The sequence below is a fragment of the Eleginops maclovinus genome, chromosome 14 (assembly GCF_036324505.1).
Source record: "Eleginops maclovinus isolate JMC-PN-2008 ecotype Puerto Natales chromosome 14, JC_Emac_rtc_rv5, whole genome shotgun sequence".
NCBI lineage: Eukaryota > Metazoa > Chordata > Actinopteri > Perciformes > Eleginopidae > Eleginops > Eleginops maclovinus.
The window spans coordinates 905136-925977 of record NC_086362.1 but is presented as its reverse complement, the minus strand read 5'-3'; the positions used below and the strand labels follow the sequence as shown (position 1 = coordinate 925977).

The following is a 20842-nucleotide window of genomic DNA, read 5'->3' as shown; positions in this document are numbered from 1 at the left end:
ACAGCCATCCAAGAGACTCAGTGCGCTCTCAACCTGGTCCTCAACAACAAGTTCTCCGAAGCCCTGGACCTCCTCAAACCATGGTTTGTGTGTGTTTGTGTGTGTGTGTGAGGTGGGGGGGGTGTATGTATGTGTGTGGGGTGGGGGTGTGTATGTGTGTGGGGGGGGTTGGGGGTGGGGGTGGGGGTGTGTGTGTTTACATCATGAATAATAATACTAAGGTGTGTATGTGCTTGGTGTTTTCACAAAGTGGTATTCGTACTTTAACTACCATAAAGGACCTTTTTCTGCAGAATAAGTACTTGATTGATTCTTTGTGTGTGTGTGTGTGTGTGTGTGTGTGTGTGTGTGTGTGTGTGTGTGTGTGTGTGTGTGTGTGTGTGTGTGTGTGTGTGTGTGTGTGTGTGTGTGTGTGTGTGTGTGTGTGTGTGTGGTGTGTGTATAGGTCGAGGGACAGCATGTACCATGCGTTGGGTTACAGCACCATCCTGGTGATGCAGGCCACCATGACCTTTGAGCACAAAGACATCCAGACGGCCATGTCCACCATCAAGGACGCGCTGCAGACCTGCCAGAGGTCCGATCATCATGATGACATCACGTTATATTCTGCTCAGAGAGATTAGATATTTCAGGAGGGAAGCAGAATCATCCCTATTTATTTATCTGCCGCAGATTCAGGAAGAGGAACTCAGTGGTCGGCTCTCTGTCCAGTCTCATCAGCAAGCAGTCCAACCTGCAGGAAGGTACACACACACTCTGATCCCACACACACACACACACACACACTTTGATTGACAGCAGGAAGTGACTGTGTGTGTGTGTGTGTGTGTGTGTGTGTGTGTGTGTGTGTGTGTGTGTGTGTGTGTGTGTGTGTGTGTGTGTGTGTGTGTGTGTGTGTGTGTGTGTGTGTGTGTGTGTGTGTGTGTGTGTGTGTGTGTGTGTGTGTGTGTGTGTTTGCAGAGGAGATGCACGCAGAGATCTGCTACGCTGAGTGTCTGCTGCAGAAAGCCACGCTGACCTTTGTGCAGGTACACCCCTCCTCAGTGCTCACATCGTAACTTCCTGATTAAATGGTGTTTGATTCCACCCCCTCTCTCTCGCAGGACGAAAACATGATCAGTTTCATAAAAGGAGGCATCAAGATTCGAACCAGCTACCAAATTTACAAGTGAGTTTCAAAACAGGGGAACATGTACTCAGAATATAACGACAACAAAAGCACTTCTAAAAACAATTAAGATCTGGATTTCATTTCCTTCCTAACGGTCTGTTTTTTAATTAAACAGGGAATGTCAGAACTCCCTGAATGCCGCTCAGGACGTGGCGGGCCAGTCCGATGCGTTCAGGCAGTTCGAGGGCGGGGTAAAGCTTGGCATCGGATCGTTCAACCTGGTGGGTTAGCTTCTTCTATTCACCCTGGAGCCCCAGACGGGAGGAGTCTAACTGCTGTACAGTTGTTCTTTGAGCAACAGGATCTCAGTCCGTAGGGATTTTGGGACCATAGGGTTGCTGGTTCAAGCCCCCGTAAGGGACCAAGTACTAATGTAGCTGGTCAGCTTTTTAGGGATCTTTAATGTTAGCATTAGCATTAAAAAAGTGCTTTTTCATCAGCAGATTTGCGAATCAGAGAATAAAATAAACACAGATACAGAATAAAGTTTAGTTCATGGTGAGTTTATAGTATTATCTGCCTCTTTGACTGCTCTATGTTGACCTAGAATGAGTCACTTAGTGAAAGTGGAATGGGTTTTATCACATGAACACTTTGGTAATTGCCAAAGAGTATTGCATGTCATCAGCATAGAGGCCGATCAGAGTGAAACATAGCTGCACTGATTTAGAGTTCATTTCTTTGTGGTTCAAAGTATTTTCTCTCTCTTTCAGATGCTGTCTCTTCTACCTCAGAGGATTTTGAGGTTGTTGGAGTTCATCGGATTCTCAGGAAACAGGGTTAGTTAGGAGCCTCCTCACTTTAGAAAGCTGTGGAAACCTCCTGTAATCTGACAGTGAATATTAATGTGTGTGTGCAGGGGTTTGGTCTCTCTCAGCTGAGGGAGGGGGCCTCCAGCCACAGCCTGCGGTCCGTCCTCTGCTCTCTCACGCTGCTCTTCTACAACACATATGTGTCCCTGATACTCGGTAGGAAAACCAATCACACAATCAACCTTTCCAATAGACTTTAATAGAACAGCTGTTCCTCTTGGCATCCCAGTAAGGGTTAGTATCAGGTGCAAAAAACTGTTCTCCTCAGGAAGTTTTTTGGGGAATTATTTCATGCCAGTTGAAAGCGGTGTTGTGTTTGAACAGGAACTGGAGAGGGAAACCTTCTGGAGGCTGAATCTCTGCTGGAGCCCTACCAACAGAAATACCCCAAAGTAAGCTAACCACACACACACTGCAGAAAAGTGTATTTCAAAAGTATGTAAAAATACAAATCGATAAACTGCATCATGTTTGGGTTTCCTTCAGGGCTCCATCATTCTCTTCTACTCCGCTCGTATCTCCACGCTACGAGGAAACTTCGAGAAGGTCTTCTATTGCAAAACACACATCTCAGGATTGTCCCTCTTCCCTCCTTCTGCCTGAGGACTGATGAAGTAAAGGTGTTGTGTGCTTTCAGGCCCGGGCGATGTACGAGGAGTGCATCAGCAGCCAGCAGGAGTGGAAGCAGATCCACCATCTGTGCTACTGGGAGCTGATGTGGACACACTCCTACCAGCAGGAGTGGCAGCAGGCGTACCACTACGCTGACCTACTGTGCAAGGAGAGCCGCTGGTCCAAGGTGACCCTGCAATTCAATTTAGAAACAAACACAAATAATAAACAGTCAAGGAACAGGGGGTAAAACCAAAGGACTGGAAAGGTATAACAATGTTTATCCAATCTCCAGGCTATTTATGTGTACCAGAAGGCCGCCATTCTCAGTATGATGTCAGAGGAGGACGCAAAGAAGACGGGGGAGGACATCATGGAGCTCTTTAGGTCAATAAAACAGGAATAATGTCCCCACAGTAGTTGGACAACAGCTAGAGTAAAATATATAATGTTTTCTGTCCTCCTCCTCGGTGTGAGCAGGCAGGTGGAGGGGCTCAAACAGCGGCTGGCGGGGAAGTCCATCCCGACAGAGAAATTTGCCGTGAGGAAATCCAGACGCTACAAAGCTGCTAGCCCCATCCCCCTGGTCATCCCCGCACTGGTATGCTAACGTACATTTCTGCGATTAAACACATTGATTGAGTGTTGTGAGGGTCTGGGACATTTTCATTGGTGTAATTTTCCCTCTCTGTAGGAGATGATGTACGTTTGGAACGGTTTCACCATCGTCGGGAAAAGAGCCGACAGCACCGAGGCCTTGCTGGTGACAATAGAGACGGCCGAGGAGCAGCTACGCACCGATCCCAGTGCGTTCAAAATAACACCGTAGCTACTTCATACTTACAATAGCAAGTCAAAGTCAAGCAGGAGTTCCACAGGGTTTCTTTCTGGCCCACCTTGTTTGCAAATTGTATTGAATAAAAACATCTGGAATAAAATCAGATCTTTTCGGAAAAAAAGTGTTTTTGTTTTTTAAATAATCGGAATTTTTAAAAGTTGACATTTAGAAAAAAAAGTCTGAATTTTAATTTGGAAAAAAATCTAAAGGAAAAAAGATTGCGAGACATAGACATATAAAAGAAAACGATTAGGGCCACAAGGAGAAGGAGCTAGAATGAAAAATAGTGGGACATTTTTAAAAGTCGACATTTAGAAAAAGCTCCAGAAATTTAAAAGAAGATCCTATCTTTTAGGGTAAAAGTGAGAAGGTTGAAGCAAAAGGAGTGAGAAAACCCCATAATAGGACAACCACTTTAAAGCTACAGTCGCACCAACAAAGTAACAGGGCTTGTGTTCTGTGTTCAGGCCCGTCGGAGTTCCACCCGGACGACAGCTGCCTGGTACAGATGTTGAAGGGCCTCTGTCTGAAACACCTGGGCAGGTTACTGCAGGCCGAGCTCTGCTTCACACAGGTCCTCTCCAGGTAACGCACACACACACACACACACACACACACACACACACACACACACACACACACACACACACACACACATAGAATCTCAGACAGACAGGTTTCACACACTTCTTTAAGATAAGCGCTGTAATCTGTGTCTGCAGCGAGAGTCGTATCCGATACGATCACTACCTGATCCCCTTCACTCTCTACGAGCTGGGACTGCTCTACAAACAACAGGGAGACTTCACCAAGGCAACCTCCTACATCGAGACTGCCAAGTGAGTGATCCATATAAATATATATAAGTATACCTTTTACATCATCATACACCTTTAACAACCTACAGTTATTGTTTTATCAATTCATCACACCGTCCTTTATGTCATGTTAACCTTAGTATACCTTTACTCTACTTCTGTATTCCTATTATTGTTGTTGTTGTTATTATAATTATGGCCTTTAGTTAAAGGGAGTTTTGAAAGTAGAAATCAGATGTATTTTAGGTTTGATTCCGTGTCTTCCCTCAGGATGAACTACAAAGATTACTCCATGGAGTCCCGGCTGCACTTCAGGATCCACGCAGCTCTGAGCAGCCTCAGAGGATCTCCTGTCGGCACCCCATAATCCACAGGGACCCCCCCCCCCATCACATCCAGCAGGAATTCTCCATTGCTTATATTACACGTTTCCTTATTTATTTATTTGTTGTTGTGAGGACAGATGAGAGCGTCTCAAACCGGCTCAGGGTCTCCAGAGTTTATCCACAGGTTCAGCGACGGGCTTCAATGCAAGATCTTTAATGAATCAATTAGTTCACGATTTCACACTCATGGTGCGTTTACACTGGAAACCAGTTCGACCAGCTCACCATTTGTCTCTATCTCGTTTGGTGTAGCGGTAAAGACCCAGAATCCACGGCTTTAATTGCAATAACCGTACCAAAATTAACAAAATAATGAGACGGATTGCTGAAAAGTCTTCTGAAGGGAGTTTGGTTTAATCCTCTTTGCATCTGCGTGGGAAAAACTAACTGTGTGTCGGATGCGAACGCACCATCAGGGGCTCGTTCAATCAGAGACGCTTTTCAGACAACAGCAGGTTCTCAGATTAAAGCACCAGGTAAGAACTGTTTCTTAATAAATAGGTGGCAAAAGATCTGGGAAACCATTCTGTTCCGCCTCCTCTATGCCGTTTTAATCTAATGCTAGCTAAAAAATCATGGCCTTATAACGCTCATAACCACGCATTCAGGCAAAAAGGATGTATTGTTTGAGGGTAGAATCAGAAATGCTGAGGTGATGATGAGCGTGCGTACATGTTAACCGCAGGGAGAGGTTAGTATGCTTTATATTTATTACTTTGCCTTTTGTTTTCCTCTTCCTCATAATGCATCATGCACACAAACAAGCCTTCTCACCAAGCGTGGCTTATACACACACACACACACACACACACACACACACACACACACACACACACACACACACACACACACACACACACACACACACACACACACACACACAATCCATTCATTCCAAGCTTGCACACACTGGGAAACCCGCATATTAAAACAGGAGACCTGCACACACATGAGGGCAGTAAACGCAGATTGAGCAGCAATATCAGATCCCTCTGTTTGCGTCGGACATGTTTTAAATACGGTTTCTCTTATTTGATCTTCCGTTAACGGTCAGCTTATATTTCCAGGAACATGAAGAGAGTTCAGAGTGAGATTTCAAACACAAAGCATCAAAGATTATGTGTAATGGTAAACGGGAGAGAGAAGAAACTGATGGAAAATGTTTGCTTTGTAAATTGAAATGAATCAGTTTTAGTAAAGATGAACACCCCTGTGTGACAAATCTACCAAAACCAGTGCAATCTGCAAACCTAAGCTACTTCAAATGCCTTTATTTAGGTTTGTGTTTGATTGGCCTTCTTGTTGTTTGGCTGCTCCCTAGTGGACATGAGATATATATATTCAACAAAGACGAGCTAAACGTCCATAAAGGGTCCTTCTTTTCTCCTCTGCCTCCACACATGACAATTTTCTTTATTTACTAAAATATATTTATATATTTCTTCAAACTAAAACGCTTAAACGCCCTCTTTGCGACACCATGAAGCGCACCGAAGGCTTTTATTGACTTCCACAGAATGAAGGCCTGTTTTTCCTTTCCTAAAATAAATGATATTCTATCATTTACTCTTCATTATATAAACCAGCAACATAAATGGAGAGCAGTTCGTTTAGTTTATATATATTTACGTATGTTTTTCTAGAAAGCACAATCTATAATCCTTTTTTCTGCGTTTGACTTCAAGTACTTTGATTCCACTCACTGCTTTGTATATGAAATACTAACACTATGTCAGAAAGGTACGCTTGGTTTTTACCAAGTGAAATTGGGGAATGGTGGCTTTTTATTATACTCAATATGTCTGAGGAACAGTTTGTCTCTAATTGGTCCATGTTGAGCCTTCTCCCTGTAAAGAATGTGTTGGACCAAATTATACCTGTCTTTTATCCGTGTGTATTTTGTGCCCGTTTTGTTGGGACCTTCTGGGACTAACTTTATTGGCTATGTGCAGTACATATTTAAGAGGTTTTATACAGTTGATACCCGTTTAAATCAAAGGACCAGAGTCTGAAACATTTGGCAGGAAATCAACTATAAGTAATGCCGCTGATTACACCCTCCCGCTAAAATGCTAATGCTATGAAGCGGCCAAGCTAACGTTGCTAATAAAAACAAGGTTTTGCTGCTGGAAAAACTAAATGAACTCAGCGATTATTAAAGATAATGTTCCTAGTGTTATCAGTTTGCTATTACGTGATTGGTTTATCAAAAGTGCGCTGCCTCACGCCCTTAGCTTATGCTACAGTATTAGCATGTTGCCTGTTATAAGTGGTATCATCACTAGCATAGGCTAAAGAATTAGCATTACATTGAGAGCGTCTTTTCAACGCCTTTTGGGATCATAACTTTTTTCCTTCATTTCCCTGAAAATAAAAGTCTTCAATATTTTTCATTTTCACAGCCAGATATGTGCTTCTGTGTTTTGAACTGTTGTTTGTATTATTATGGTTTGCATCGCATGCTTTTCGTTATGTTTTCTTATATATGGACTTTACTGTATTTGCTTTACGGCAGGAAGTGACATCACCAAATATTCACGGTTGTAGACGGCGGTGCAATAAAGAGGCATCAGACGAACAGGTTTTCAGCTGGTACCGCTGTGCATAAGTGTCCCTTTGTGCGTCTTACATTCTTCAGCCTTTTATTAATATAAATACTCGCACAAAATATGTATTACTTGAGCTCACGGTTTCTTTTAACACAGCGTTTCAATGCAGACACTCGTAAAAGCAGGTTTGTGGGTTCACTGATGCGTTGGGACAAAAAGGATTTCTGTTGTGTGCATTAAGTTATTATACAAGTTACCAAAGTTACTTTCCGTGAAGTTTCTGCAATATAATTTGAAAGCCATATTTGTTGTATTGCCTTTCTACTCAACAGCTTCTGGTTTCCTACATTAGTTCTTATTAATGCATATTGATGTTCAAAATCTGAAATCTGTTCTCAAAACATTGAGGAGATTTTAAGAAACTTCGCTTCTGGTGCATTTTGTGGCATTAAAACTAATTAAACAATAACACTTTTACTGTCAAATATTCAGTAATGTTTAACGAGATGTTCTTTATTTGACTCATCATGGAAACTCTGCTGCTGTTGTTTATGGTGTCTTTGTGGCTTTGTGTATATCCAGCTAACAGCAAGAGATGCTAAGGGAGATTTTTAGACCTCGATAACAAAGAGTATACTGTATTTACTCAGTGATAGTTTCTAGTTGACTTTGGCTTTTTTTTTTACTTTATTGACATGTAATTATAGAAATGTCTACATCTGAAATCTCTGTTTGAAATTCAGAAGTAAATAAAGTAAGAGGTTAAAATAAGGCTGTCTGTTTTTTCAACCTCGCAGATAAAGTCCACAATGATTTTGAAATGCCTTCTTTGTTTTATTGAAACAGTGTTGAACATTAACTGTTTTGTACTTCCATCGTTTTATGATGTTCAGGGTCGCCTGTCCCAAATATGTAGGTCAATTCCCAGCAGACATTTTGACTTGTTATTGCAGGAAATTAGAGGTATGAGAGGTGACATTAAAAATGCCTCTGAAGTATTAGATGCCCATGTCCCCGTAAACCATGATAGCCAGAATTTACAATACTAGGACCCTTAACCTGGACATGTGTGTGTTTCTCAACTTTACAGATGTGGTAAATGCAGTCAAAATAAAGGTTGAGTTTGAAGATAGAAGTTGTCCAATCAAAGCCAATTGGAGAATAGAGAAGGTGCCATTAGATTTCCCATTTTACTCCCAACAACTCAATTAATTTTGCAGCTTAATTGTATTATTAACACCGGTAGTTCTCCAACAGCTACAAGTCAAAATGTCTTTGTAAAAAGGGCCACAGATTGAGCCTTCAGTATCGATTCAGATGCCGCCTGTGTTTTTGTGGTTACTGGAAGTTGGGTTTTCCAACGTGCACACAAACAACCGTTCCCGGACTCTTTATCGACCGTTCGCTGACAGTACATTACATGAGCAATCAGATGAGTCAATGAGGAGTCGGGTTGTGTGCTCAGGCCGAGCTAATGATTGATTGATGACAGTGGACGAGAGATTTCTGCACATTGCTCCTTTCCAGAGGGGAGAACTGTCTATCTGCAGCTGTTTCTTCATTGGACATTATATTTCAGTATCTGGTTGGAGTCATTTAGTAATTTGTCCCGCAAGAAAAGAAAGAAGACTCTTTTGAAGAACTGTGGAGGCTATTTGTTGTTGTCAGGATGAGACCAGCTTCTCTTTACTTGGTGTTTCTTTTCCTCATTTATTCTGAAACGGTAAGTTACCAACAAATGTTTTTTATGAACTTCTTGTTTCTCACATTTTGGGATTTAGAGCTGCTCAAATCAAGTGAAAAACAAGGAGTTTGAGACGGTTTCCAGATGTTTTTGCAGTTTGAAAAAACAAATTAATGTAAAAGCAGCATTTCAAAAAGGACATCTGCAATACATTCACATTATTAGTTATGCATTTCAAACCCTGAGCTCAAGAAATACCTCTTTTTTAACTTATTTTGTAATGGTTTTTTAAGTCTGTTTTTATTTTGCACTTAGGAACATGATGATATAGTACATCATAGTAACTTGTAGTTTGGTTTACAGTATAGTAAAGTCTAATGCAAGTTGAGTCAAATATTCAACAATGTTCAGCTGATTTGAACAACCAGCAGGTACTTTTGACTTTTACATATACATAAGTAAGGTTGTGTATCCTCTGCGTCACACTTTATCCAGATAATGTGCAAATGTCTTTTATCCTCTTGATTACAAAATGTTTGTATGTTCAGAAGGAGTCATCAGAGGAGCATCAAACACCTGTAGAGCAGATCCGGGAGATCACAAAAGCACCAGCAAAAACCCCACATCCTCCAGCCCCCACGCTCCCTAAAGCCCCCACGATCCCTAAAGCCCCCACGATCCCTGAAGCCCCCACGAACCCTAAAGCCCCCACGAACCCTAAAGCCCCCACGATCCCTGAAGCCCCCACGAACCCTAAAGCCCCCACGATCCCTGAAGCCCCCACGAACCCTAAAGCCCCCACGATCCCTGAAGCCCCCACAAACCCTAAAGCCCCCACGACCCCTAAAGCCCCCACGATCCCTGAAGCCCCCATGACCCCTGAAGCCCCCACGACCCCTAACGATGACTTTCTGGGTCCATCTGAGTGTTTGGAGAAGAAGTAAGTGGAATTTTGATTTGTTTGAATTCGAAAGCCACATTTAATGTTGTATGTGTTGCAACGGGACTGTGTTGTGCCTATAAGCGAGCCAGAACTGAGAAGCCTCACACAATGTTTAAATTATGGGACGAGAAAAGATGTTCTAATATCTGAAAGACAAAAGGTCCACACATTTAAATCTACAAGGGTGTATATCAGCACCTTTTCAACAACGACGTAAAGTGATAGCGGTGACAGGAAGCAGCTGTGTTTTTGCACATGCTCAGAACAAACCGTGTTCCCGGTATGGATCGGGCAGCCGGAGCTATAACAGCAGATTAATGAGCCTTCGTTGGAGCTACTGATTATCTACATTAGTCAGCAGGAAGACCAACATGTTGACTTTGTTACTCAAGAGTGTGTTCGTGGTGCAACCTGTGAGGTCCTTTAACAAAGAAAGTAAAGCAAATGTGAAACGCTAAGAACTAACACGTAGACACTAAGATGATTATCTCAGAACTCCAGCTCTCTGTCTTTACACTAGGATCTATCTTCCATCATTTGTCAGATTTACTCGAGCATCATGCTCCCTGGTGTTCTGTCCTCCGTGGGAGCGTTGCATTGAAGGACATTGCTCCTGTAAACCACCGTACCTGTGTCCGTCCGAGGACGTGGCTCCGGTCTGTGGACATGACAACAGAAAGTACCGCTCCTTCTGTCAGGTGAGGCTGGGAATGGACGGGTGGTCTGGATTGGGAACTGATTCCAGAAACACAAAGCAGGAATGTGTTTCTGGAACCTGTGGGACCTACATTTACAAATGTCTTTCTGCAGTTGACCCTAAAGGCAGGTCTCTGATTTACAGTTCTTTGTTTTTTTGAATAGGAAGATTTATAAGTTTTAAATAAAATGTTCTGATTTATTTTTGACAGTTTTAGTATTTATTGTTTGTATAATTTGGAATTAGTTTGAAATACAGTATGTTGTTATTAATTTATGAATGTATCTAGCATATTTTCTTTATTAGGAATATTTCGTATTGTTTGCAGAATATTTAGGATGTTTTGCTCATTACTCAGGACATGTTCTTACATTGGAACACATTTGTTTTATTTCTAGAATATTTTCTCATTTGGATCTAGAGCATTTTGTTGTTCATTAACGATATTTTCTCATGTCACAAACACTTAATGCCATCACTAACCTCCTCTCTCACTATGATCTCCCTGGTTCCCCTCAGAGTTATTCCAAGCTCTCCGGGTATATAAGAACAGCTGGGTTTCCAGGGTTATCCTTTTCTTCACATTTCTTCACAGAGCTTGCAACACTTTCCAGAGAATCATTTTCAAACGTCATTAAATTCTCCCTTCATCTGACAGCAGTAAATCTGTTTTCCAGGTGATGGCCGTCTCGTGTCGCACCAAGAAACCCGCCATGTCCCACTTTGGGAAACAATGCGGAGGTTTGCTCTCAGAGATCCATCTCAGCACTTCTTCACTGCTATATTCCCATTTCTCATTGCCATCATTTCCCTTTCACCGCAGCGGATCTTCCAAAATACAAGAGCTCGATAGACCCTGACACAGGAAGCGTTCAGGTCTTCGTTCCTAACGATGCGGACCCTGAGGCCGGACAGGAGTTACTGGTTTGCGGCGAGACCTGGAACATGGCGGCTGCTAACGTGGCCTGCAGGGAGCATGGAAATGCCCTGTGAGAAGACATCATATTATAGTTAATGATTCAAACCTGTGGTATGAAGAGGCATTTACACCGACTGCTAGCGACAGTAGCTCCACACAACACTTGTCAATGACCGATATGTACAATATGTACAGTTTGGGCCCATATTGGACCCACACATGCTTGTGGTCGGTGCCTCGGATATGGACAACTTGTGACCTTGATGTGTAGGAATGATCTCACATAACAAGAATTGAATCGCCTCTCTTCTTCAGGTCCAAGCTTAGTGTGTGGGCCCCAATTCTCAAGCTTCAGACAGCTGAGGAAGTTGTCCCATTTCACATATCTTCATTCTGTCTTGTGATTGGACTTTTAAACTGTGTTGTGTGACTTGCTGACAGCGGTGCGATGACAGCTGCTTCCATGTTATACTCGTCGCTGACTAACGGAATTGACGGCAAAGGGTTTCCGGCCAAATGTGTGAGCGTCCGCTGCCAAGGGTTTGAGACTTCTCTAGCCGAGTGTGAAATCCAGGCCAGCCTGCCGATCAGAGACGGGAGGATCGCCAACGTGACCTGTTACAAACATGCAGAAGGTAAAAAAGATGACAACTCCTGTTAGGTGATTCATTACTTTTAAGGTGAGGTAATTACTACACAAAGTTCACAAGTTGTGCATATACTGGCCCAAAACTGCAGACTGTATGTGTACGGTTTTATTAAATTAACTGCTTTAATCTAATACTTCCCACCGCAAAAGGGGGTTTCTACTGGTGAAACAGTGTCCTACTCAAGCACGGGAATCCGATCTGTCTTTTACACGTTTTATTTCACCAAGCACTCGAACATACATTACACATGCTAGGTAAACAACAGCTCAGCTTCACCAGTCAAAAAAACCGATCCTACCAACCGGCAAATTAACGCATGCGCAGATGGGACCACATCTGGTCTACATCTGCCCATATTTGGAAAACTTTGTGAAAACTCCACAATATGGGTCTAATCCAGCGGTCCACATGGGCAGGAGCTGAAAGTATTTATGGGCCTACCTGGCCTTGCTACCTGACATTGTTTGACTGTAAAGAATAAATCATAATGGCTCTTAGATTTTCCTTTGGCTCTTGAGATAGCAGCCACACCCTGTGATCAGAGACCATGAAGGTGCCTCTTGTTCTGCGTTTCAGAAGAAGAGTGTGGCTTTAAGTGTGCAAACACAAAGTGTGTGTCTCTGAACCAGACTTGTGACGGGGTCGACGACTGTGGCGACCGCAGTGACGAGATGTGCTGCAGAAGTAAAGAAAAACACACACACAGATTTCTAAAAAGCATTTCTGAAGTCTGGCCCTTCACAAAGAACATTATGTGTGATCGACAGGATGCAGGAACGGAGGTTTCCGCTGTAAGACCGGCGTGTGTTTGCACCCGGACGCACTCGGAGACGGTCAGATGGACTGTCTGGACGGCGCGGATGAATCAGAGAAGTTCAAAAGTGAGTCTTTTCACGCTCATCTTCCTGCAGTTATTGAGCGTACGGCCGTCTGTCTGATTCTCTAAAGGTTTGTAGTAATTGTTAAAAGATGTATTTTCTTTACAGAACCAGAACCAGAGTTCAGGCAACTGGGGAGATCAGGTATACATGGACCTGGAAAGAGGAGGAGGAGCCTCATTACATTAAACCCTGATGATGTTGTCATTGAACTTCTACTCTTATGTTTTCAGATTCCATTCAAGATAGGTCCTCTCCAAAAAAAGGTATGCCCAAACATCCTAAACATAAACCCTAAACATCGATGGTCCAACACCGGAACATCAGAATACACCTTAAGGCCAATATTAGTCCTCCACATATCAATCGCCTGAGGGTTGGAAGGATAGTAGAGTCTCTTCCTGCATGTTTCCTGCAGAGATGAGGACCGACAGAGAGCATCTGGAGTCTCAGCTGTACTGCGGGATCCCCAACGCGACCACGGTGGACGATACGGAGGTGGAAGAGCGAAGGCGGAGCATCCGAGTCCGGAGGGTGGTGGGGGGCCTCCCTGCAAACCCCGTAAGTAAGAAGTACAGCTGTTTGTCTTATTAACGGTACACCTGCGTATCAGGATGAGCTGTTCTTAATATCAAACTGTTGGCGCTGGGCAGACTCAGATCCAGTGGCAGATTGCTCTGGTGGACAGAGGGAAGATCGACTGTGGAGGCGCGTACGTCGGGGGATGCTGGGTAATCACCGCGGCTCACTGCGTCAGGTACGTTCATTTAGATTCTGTGTGATGGGAGGCTGTGGCTCAGTGGGGTAGTGTGTTAATGTTCGGATTAGGGGAGCACTGGTTCAATCCCCACTGCAGTCAGGGTGTCGTTGTGTCCTTGAGCAGACTAGCCAGCAGTATATAAAGGAATTCAACTGGGAAATAATTCAGAAGCAAATCGGTGTTAGTCGTTGGTTTCAGCCGTAACTGTGGTACTGAACACAGGAGTGTAACGGCGGTTGTTGTGACACTCTCTTGACTCTCAGTATTTATTTTCCAGGCCGAACCCCTCTGCGTTCAGCGTGAAGTTTTCTCTCTGGAAAAAAACTCGGTCTCAGAGCACAACAGACATCGTTCCTGTCCAAGACATCCGCATCCACCCGAAGTAAGTATCGGGACCCTGAGTCACTGCGTGTCAGCCATCAGGACTGAATACCGTGTCTCTGTGTGCAGCTATAACCCTGCCACGTACGAGAACGACATCGCTCTGGTGGAGCTGGAGAAGCTCCCCTTTAAGGAGGAATGTCTGGAGGAGAACCCGGCCGTCAGCGCCGTCTGCGTGCCCTGGACCGTCCAGCTGTTCCAGCCCAACCACACCTGCAGCATCTCGGGCTGGGGCCGCACGGCAGGTGAGGGAGCACCTGTCCCTTACACCTGAAAGACTCTGACGTTCTGGCGCTTTAAATCAGGATCAGGCCTTATTTCACAGGCAGCTCAGCTACAAGAAAGAACAAGAAGTAGAAATATACAAGAGGGATCACAGAAAGATTAACGGGTAAAATAAGAGTATATTTAGAAAGTGTAAAACTCTTTTATAGAAATGAAAATGTTTGCAAGTCATATAACGTTTTTAAAAACTCCTCAATATGACAAATGACTGAGGTAGACTATCTGAATTTAAAAGCAGGAGAGCAGATCTAAAGAGGGACATTGAGCAGAAATGTGCTCAGACCGTGGTGTTTCTCGTCCTCAGACGGCAGGGCGGCGAAGGTCCTGCTGTGGGCGAACGTCTCCCTGATCGATGACTGTCAGAGCTACTACGGACCGCGCTTCAAACCCGGCATGATGTGTGCAGGTGTGTGTGATCCCCTTAAATCAGCTGCTGTACACACTCTGTGCATGTGCTAATGTGTGTGTGTGTGTGTGTGTGTTTGTGTTTGTGTGTGTGTGTGTGTGTGTGTGTGTGTGTGTGTGTGTGTGTGTGTGTGTGTGTGTGCAGGGGACCTGGACGGCAGTGTGGACTCGTGTCAGGGGGACAGTGGGGGGCCTCTGGTGTGTGAGGACGAGCTGGGGTTTTCCTACCTGTGGGGCATTGTCAGCTGGGGGGACAAGTGCGGCATGCCGGGCTTCCCCGGGGTTTATACACAGGTAATGAACAGTAAACATCAAATGAACATTTGAAGGACAACAGATTGAAATCAAAACCTTTCAGAGGAACATGGGGAATAAATGCACTCACACACTTTTTAGGGGATCATCTTTGGGGGAATGTCATAGTTTTTACCAAAGAACAGAATGTGTGTCTGCCTTGAAATGGTTTGATATTACAGCTAACGCAACCATCTCTCCCCGCACAGATCGCTCACTACTTCGAGTGGATCAGACTTCACACCGGCTGGACTGCAGTCACCAGGTTCAACTCCTGAGATCAAACACCTTTTGATAGTTTCAGTTCAAGATGTTTTATGTGCCAAAATGAAATACTTCAAACAGCCTTATCTGTGTTCATTCAAACTCTGGGTCCAAAAAGCATGTGGTGCTGGGCTCATGGATAACTCATTCGTGATGTCATTTGTGTGAAATATAGAATAATATAGAATATGTTTTACATAAAACAAAATAACGAAGATGCAAGATAGAGATTAGAAAACGGTCTTTATTTGTCTTAGGAAAAGAAAGAAGTAGAAACATGTTTCAACAAACAATAAGTACAAAAATGACATTTAGTGTGAGAGCGTCTTCAGCCGGCGCTCTGCGGCTTCAGCCGGATGGCGCTCCTCAAAACACTGAGGTCACCCTCCACCTGCACACACACGCCCAGTAAGAGGTCTTAGTAATGCGCTTGTGTGTGTGTGTGTGTGTGTGTGTGTGTGTGTGTGTGTGTGTGTGTGTGTGTGTCCGTCACCTTTGCCAGCTCGTCTTTGAGCTCGTTGTATTTCTGAACGTGGAATTTCTGGTGCGATGCTCTGTGGTGGAAGAAGTGAAGGAACTGACGATCCCTCACATGCGGATAGATGAATTCCTACAAACACACACAGACACAGACACACACACACACACACACACATACTGTCACATGAACACAAAACCCTTTGTGCTCCTCACAAGACTCTCCATCACATGATCATCTCACTAACGATGCAACTCAATTCTAACCTTCGCCCTCAGATCATTCATTATCTGGAGAGACCTCACGACTGCAGATGACCCATGTTTTACAAATCAAGTTCATTTGATAAAACAAAGCGGGCACCAGTCTTATTTTATGATGTAGTGGGGTCCAGTACCACACACACACACACACACACACACACACACCTGTCTGGTGAGGATGTAATAGGCGAAGAACAACATGCTGGTGGTGAGGGAGATGAAGAAGGTAATCGGTTCCATGACATCCCATGGATACACATTCCTGCCAAAACACACACACACACACACACAAACACACACACAAACACACAAACATGATGCTAGCGTAGTGCGGAGAAGTGTTAGGCCTTTGTGTGTGTGTGTGTGTGTGTGTGTGTGTGTGTGTCTGTGTGTGGTTTGTGTGTGTGTGTGTTTGTGTGTGTGGGTGTATTACCAAGTAAGGTAACCCAGGAATCCTCCCTGCAGCGACAGGTATGCTAGCCCCGCCCACCCCAGGAGTGATGCTCTAGACTCCGCCTCCTGCCCCATCTTGACTCTCTCCTGTAAACACACACACACACAGTTTAATATTCACACTCACACTACATGGTGAGTTAGATGAGTTCTGTACCATCTCCAGAGGCTGCAGCTGTCTCCTCAGCTCCTCCTGCTTCACCAGGAGCTCCGTGTGTTTGACGTGCAGCTGCTGAGGAAGAGTCAGAGCCGAGTGAAGAAGACGCACCACATACTTCATGTCGTCGACACCCAACACGTGTTCATGGGACGCACCTGAGAGGAACACACACACAGGTGTGTGTTAGTTTAAGTCACACCTGCAGAATAATCACAGAGAACACACGTGTGCAGAGGAAAGCCCGACAGCTTGTGTTTGAACTCAGCTTGTATTCTTTAAGGAGCGTATCCTGCAGAGTTAGAGAAGACATACTCAAAACTGTGGCATAAACATTCACATACTGACCTGGTTTGAAGCGTCAGCTGCTCCCTTTTATGCAAAGCTAAGCTCATCCCACACACACACACACGCACACACACACACACACAGGTTGTACCTTGTCCAAGTGAGCGAACGTTGTGTGTGACGTCGTTGATGACCAATTGAAAATCTTTATTTAAAACAGTTTCCATGAAGGTGCATGTGGAGATTCTCTGTCCATCTGAAGAGAAGAACTACGTTTAGTTTGTGCTGTTGACCATTGTGTGTGTGTGTGTGTGTGTGTGTGTGTGTGTGTGTGTGTGTGTGTGTGTGTGTGTGTGTGTGTGTGTGTGTGTGTGTGTGTGTGTGTGTGTGTGTGTGTGTGTGTGTGTGAACTTTTTTAGAAAGTTTGTGGAAAGCTAGAATTGTTTAGACACGTTTTAAAGAAATGGTGCCGCTATAAGGAAAATCCGGATATTTTATAAAGGTTTTTTTATGATATTTAAAGCAAAATGCTCGACAGATTCAGTTTTTACAAAGTAAGAACATTTGGGGAATTGAGGACGTTTCCAAAAGTACGAACGTTTTGAGGAAGTCAGGATGCTTCAGTATTTTCTACACCTTCAAAACCCTGAAGAGAGGCCCTAGCTGTAAGGTGAAGCTCAGAAACACAGATGAAGGGTCAGGGTTAGTGATGCGCGGGCTGGCCCAAAACCCGTGGGTCCCGCGGGCTAGCCCGCGGGTCGGGCGGGCCGGGTTGTTTTTTCCGTGGAAAATGCGGGTAGCGGGCGGGTCGGGTAAAAATCGCAATTATTCCAGCTATTATAGTTATATGTATCCGTTCATATGCTTGTCTTTTGTGTAAGGATAAAATGGGGTTTTCTCCCTCTCTTCCCGCTCCGTCTCATGCACCGCACACAGGCAGCAAAGGGCAGCAGCAAGCTGCGAGCTATGCCTCCTGTCAATCATTTGTTTAGCGAAAATAATAGCCTGCCGTGCATCTCCTCATAATTGTGAGCAAAACCCCTCGTTAATAGGCCTACCGTTTGGCAAATCACGACGTAAACTCACTGGTATCTTTTTTTTTTTTTTTCTCCCATTTTCGCGGGTTGGGTCGGGTTGGGTTAAAAAATCAGAGCGTAATTTTGCGGGTCGGGCGGTGCGGATTGGCTGTCACGATGGGTTGGGTTGGTGCGGGGGTTAAAAATCCTTAACCCGCGCATCACTAGTCAGGGTGTGTGTTATGGGCTGAAGAAGTATCGCACTGCCCTGTGTGTGTATGTGTGTGTGTGTGTGTGTGTGTGTGTGTGTGTGTTACCCCCGTTGAGAAGCGAGGCGCTGAGCACCTCCGGGTCCTTGGCTGTGATTTCACTCAGCAGATCTCCCACGGTGGTCAACATCGGCGTCAAGGTGAAGCGGCCGAGCCGGCCGGCAGGGAGGCGCAGCGAGAGGACCGGGCGGCCGAGGCTGTAACGAACTGATGCATCTGAGAGAGACAGAGAGAAAGAGAGAGAGAGAGAGGGTAATAGATCAGACAACAAGGATCAACCCCCCTCAAAGTTTAGGACACCCCCAACCCGAGGTAAAGCCGGCCTTATCCCGTATATCTCTGGAAACCAGTCAACACATCTGGACTGGGGGTCCACAGACAGTTATTGCTCATAAGAAAGGGAGGGTTTCATCAACATCTGTTTCCACCTTTGAAATGTAGACACTTTAATAGCCATGAAGTATAGCCGAAGATGGAGTGGGTCATTACAAATCCAGAGGGTATGTGTGTAACTTCCTGTCATTGTTGATGTAAGGACTCCAACCACCAAAGAATATCATGCTGCATCAGAGAGTGAGTCCTGTTTGAACGTAGGGTATTTGACAGGCTGCTGTTCACCTTTAGAGGGAGGCTGACTGCTGAAACCGGAGGCGACACACCACACCGGACTGCCCTGAGAGAGAGATACTTTATTATATTTTCTTCAGTTGCACAATCATGTAAATGTCTGAGCAACGATGCGTCAGATAAAGGAAAGCCTAATATTGATGGGTTTCTATAAAACAAGGCGTGGCCACAGAGACAATGGAGCCAGTCGTTGCAGTAGTATTAATACTCGGTAGCTTCGAAGTTAGAAGTCTTTGCACCAACAAAGGAAGTTGTATAACACAGCATTAGCAGCGCCAGTGTGCAGATAAAGCAGTTCCTGAATGTTAGGAGCTGTTTAAAGGCATCTGACCAGATAACAGAGGAAGAATCCCTCCACCCTTCTGTCCATTTATGTGTGAAATACCCGACATCTGAAAGCTGTTCAACTTTATAATAAGTTAGACTCACTGCGGTGATTCGGTGTCTCGCCCTGCAGAGGAATCTGGAGACCAACATGTCTACACGGGGGAGAGAGACAGACTGCAGATGTGAAGCGTCTGCTCAGAGCTGAGAGCCAGCCGACACCCGGAGGCTGAAGTATGTGAGGCGAGTGGAAACAGGTTCTGTGCAAAGCAGGAAGAGGCTCAGAGGGGTTAACCCTCTCCTGCCTCGCTCTGACTGCACTGAAAATACTCTGGCAGGAAACGGTTCACCGCACAGGAAGCAAGAAACGGAAGTCAACCGGAAGTTAAGAACCGTGGCCTTACAGTAGACTAACGACAGTAGCGCTCTGAGACTGGTTGAAAGCTTTTTAAGATGTGGAAACACTTCCTGCTTCGTTTGCCCAACATTCATATGTGATGGCAGAGCAAAGAGGGGTGATTCCCTGTGTGTGCATACAGTCGGTCTCCGGTTAGCTGTATACAGCAGAATGTTGCACAGTTTTTATACTTTAATTCTTACATAATATTTCTTCTTAAACTTACAGAAGGTTCCACTCTTTCTACTTCCTCCTTAGAGGGGAGTACATAAAGTAACCTCTGAGCAATCGCTCCCGCAGGAAGACGGATTACAGAAATACTGAGCGAGAGTTTGCATTGAGGTTGAGGAAGTAGACAGGAAGTGATGTCATGACTACGGCTTTCTGTACTCAAACCAGACAGTGTGCAGCCTCGCTGTAAAGAGGCATACAGGAAGTAGAGACACAGGAAGTAGAGACACAGGAAGTGGAGACACAGGAAGTGGAGACACAGGAAGTAGAGACACAGGAAGTGGAGACACAGGAAGTAGAGACACAGGAAGTGGAGACACAGGAAGTGGAGACACAGGAAGTAGAGACACAGGAAGTGGAGACACAGGAAGTAGAGACACAGGAAGTGGAGACACAGGAAGTGGAGACACAGGAAGTAGTCTGAGAGTCTCCAGCTACAGTAGGGACCCCCCAGCACAGAGCAGCTCTCTGTCACATTTAACCTCTTTTTGTTTTTTATTTCTCCTTTTATTCATTTTTGAAGACTTTTTGGTTCTAAAGCATTCTTCTTTGGTTGCTTTGTGTTTTCCACGTGTCATTTTGCATTTATTTTGAGTCATATTCTGTCTGTTGATGGTGGTTTTACTTCTCATATTTGATCTTTTTTGGGAAACCGTGCATCTATTTATTGTCCCCTACGTTCACTATGAGCGATGCAGTCACCTAAGAAAGCCTTAGTGCCAAACGTAAAGTTCTCAGAATGCTAAATAGGTAGAGTATTAAAACCTGTAATGCATGAACATGCTGCGGCTCGTGGAGACGGAGCTCACTCTACATTATTGATACGCCTCGGGGAAGTTCCTTTAAATCAATGCAAAGTAAAGAGTTGCATCTCCTCATAGACACGGCTTCCTGTCTTTGGTTTCCTGTTCATGTCTCAAAACCAACCCTAACCCTCCCTCACCTCCCCCATGTCTCTCTGTTGTGTCGCACACAGTGTTGCATAACAAA

The 20842-nt window shown here is 44.5% G+C and overlaps 3 protein-coding genes across 9 annotated transcripts in view; 2 read left to right on the top strand and 1 right to left on the bottom strand.

Moving 5' to 3' along the window:
• The window catches only part of LOC134876172 (tetratricopeptide repeat protein 39B), an 18311-nt gene extending 10351 nt beyond the window's left edge, over positions 1–7960 (top strand). The window contains exons 3-19 of the mRNA XM_063901067.1: positions 1–83; positions 446–577; positions 676–746; positions 964–1031; positions 1107–1171; positions 1290–1395; positions 1888–1953; positions 2034–2142; positions 2311–2378; positions 2473–2532; positions 2624–2785; positions 2894–2985; positions 3079–3199; positions 3293–3404; positions 3904–4021; positions 4159–4275; positions 4525–7960. The exon at positions 1–83 is cut by the window's left edge and continues 22 nt beyond it. Of these exons, the coding sequence (XP_063757137.1) occupies positions 1–83; positions 446–577; positions 676–746; positions 964–1031; positions 1107–1171; positions 1290–1395; positions 1888–1953; positions 2034–2142; positions 2311–2378; positions 2473–2532; positions 2624–2785; positions 2894–2985; positions 3079–3199; positions 3293–3404; positions 3904–4021; positions 4159–4275; positions 4525–4621 (1647 nt within the window). The 3' untranslated portion in view covers positions 4622–7960. The remainder of the gene's footprint in view (positions 84–445; positions 578–675; positions 747–963; positions 1032–1106; positions 1172–1289; positions 1396–1887; positions 1954–2033; positions 2143–2310; positions 2379–2472; positions 2533–2623; positions 2786–2893; positions 2986–3078; positions 3200–3292; positions 3405–3903; positions 4022–4158; positions 4276–4524) is intronic.
• A 696-nt stretch (positions 7961–8656) lies between these two features.
• On the top strand, positions 8657–15431 carry cfi (complement factor I). 4 transcript variants are annotated; one of them, XM_063901050.1, is made up of 18 exons: positions 8657–8912; positions 9422–9620; positions 9747–9813; positions 10361–10514; positions 11191–11254; positions 11337–11502; positions 11874–12067; positions 12659–12766; positions 12850–12963; positions 13069–13104; positions 13194–13226; positions 13379–13521; positions 13614–13717; positions 13998–14102; positions 14171–14346; positions 14691–14792; positions 14937–15085; positions 15295–15431. In XM_063901050.1, exons 1-18 carry the CDS (start codon positions 8859–8861, stop codon positions 15361–15363), a joined length of 2037 nt encoding a protein of 678 aa, XP_063757120.1. In that variant the 5' UTR covers positions 8657–8858; the 3' UTR covers positions 15364–15431. The 4 variants fall into 4 exon arrangements, with proteins under 4 accessions (XP_063757120.1, XP_063757119.1, XP_063757117.1 ...); XM_063901049.1 differs by having other exon boundaries at positions 9422–9813; positions 12662–12766; XM_063901047.1 differs by having other exon boundaries at positions 9422–9813.
• A 142-nt stretch (positions 15432–15573) lies between these two features.
• On the bottom strand, positions 15574–19585 carry LOC134876205 (calcium uniporter protein, mitochondrial-like). 4 transcript variants are annotated; one of them, XM_063901135.1, is made up of 9 exons: positions 19330–19584; positions 18892–18946; positions 18322–18489; positions 17140–17244; positions 16701–16858; positions 16524–16630; positions 16256–16352; positions 15843–15959; positions 15574–15740 (listed from the first exon to the last, which is right to left on the bottom strand). In XM_063901135.1, exons 1-9 carry the CDS (start codon positions 19375–19377, stop codon positions 15678–15680), a joined length of 918 nt encoding a protein of 305 aa, XP_063757205.1. In that variant the 5' UTR covers positions 19378–19584; the 3' UTR covers positions 15574–15677. The 4 variants fall into 4 exon arrangements, with proteins under 4 accessions (XP_063757205.1, XP_063757209.1, XP_063757208.1 ...); XM_063901139.1 differs by lacking the exon at positions 16524–16630 and having other exon boundaries at positions 16671–16858; positions 19330–19585; XM_063901138.1 differs by lacking the exon at positions 17140–17244 and having other exon boundaries at positions 19330–19585.
• Positions 19586–20842: the final 1257 nt, after the last annotated feature.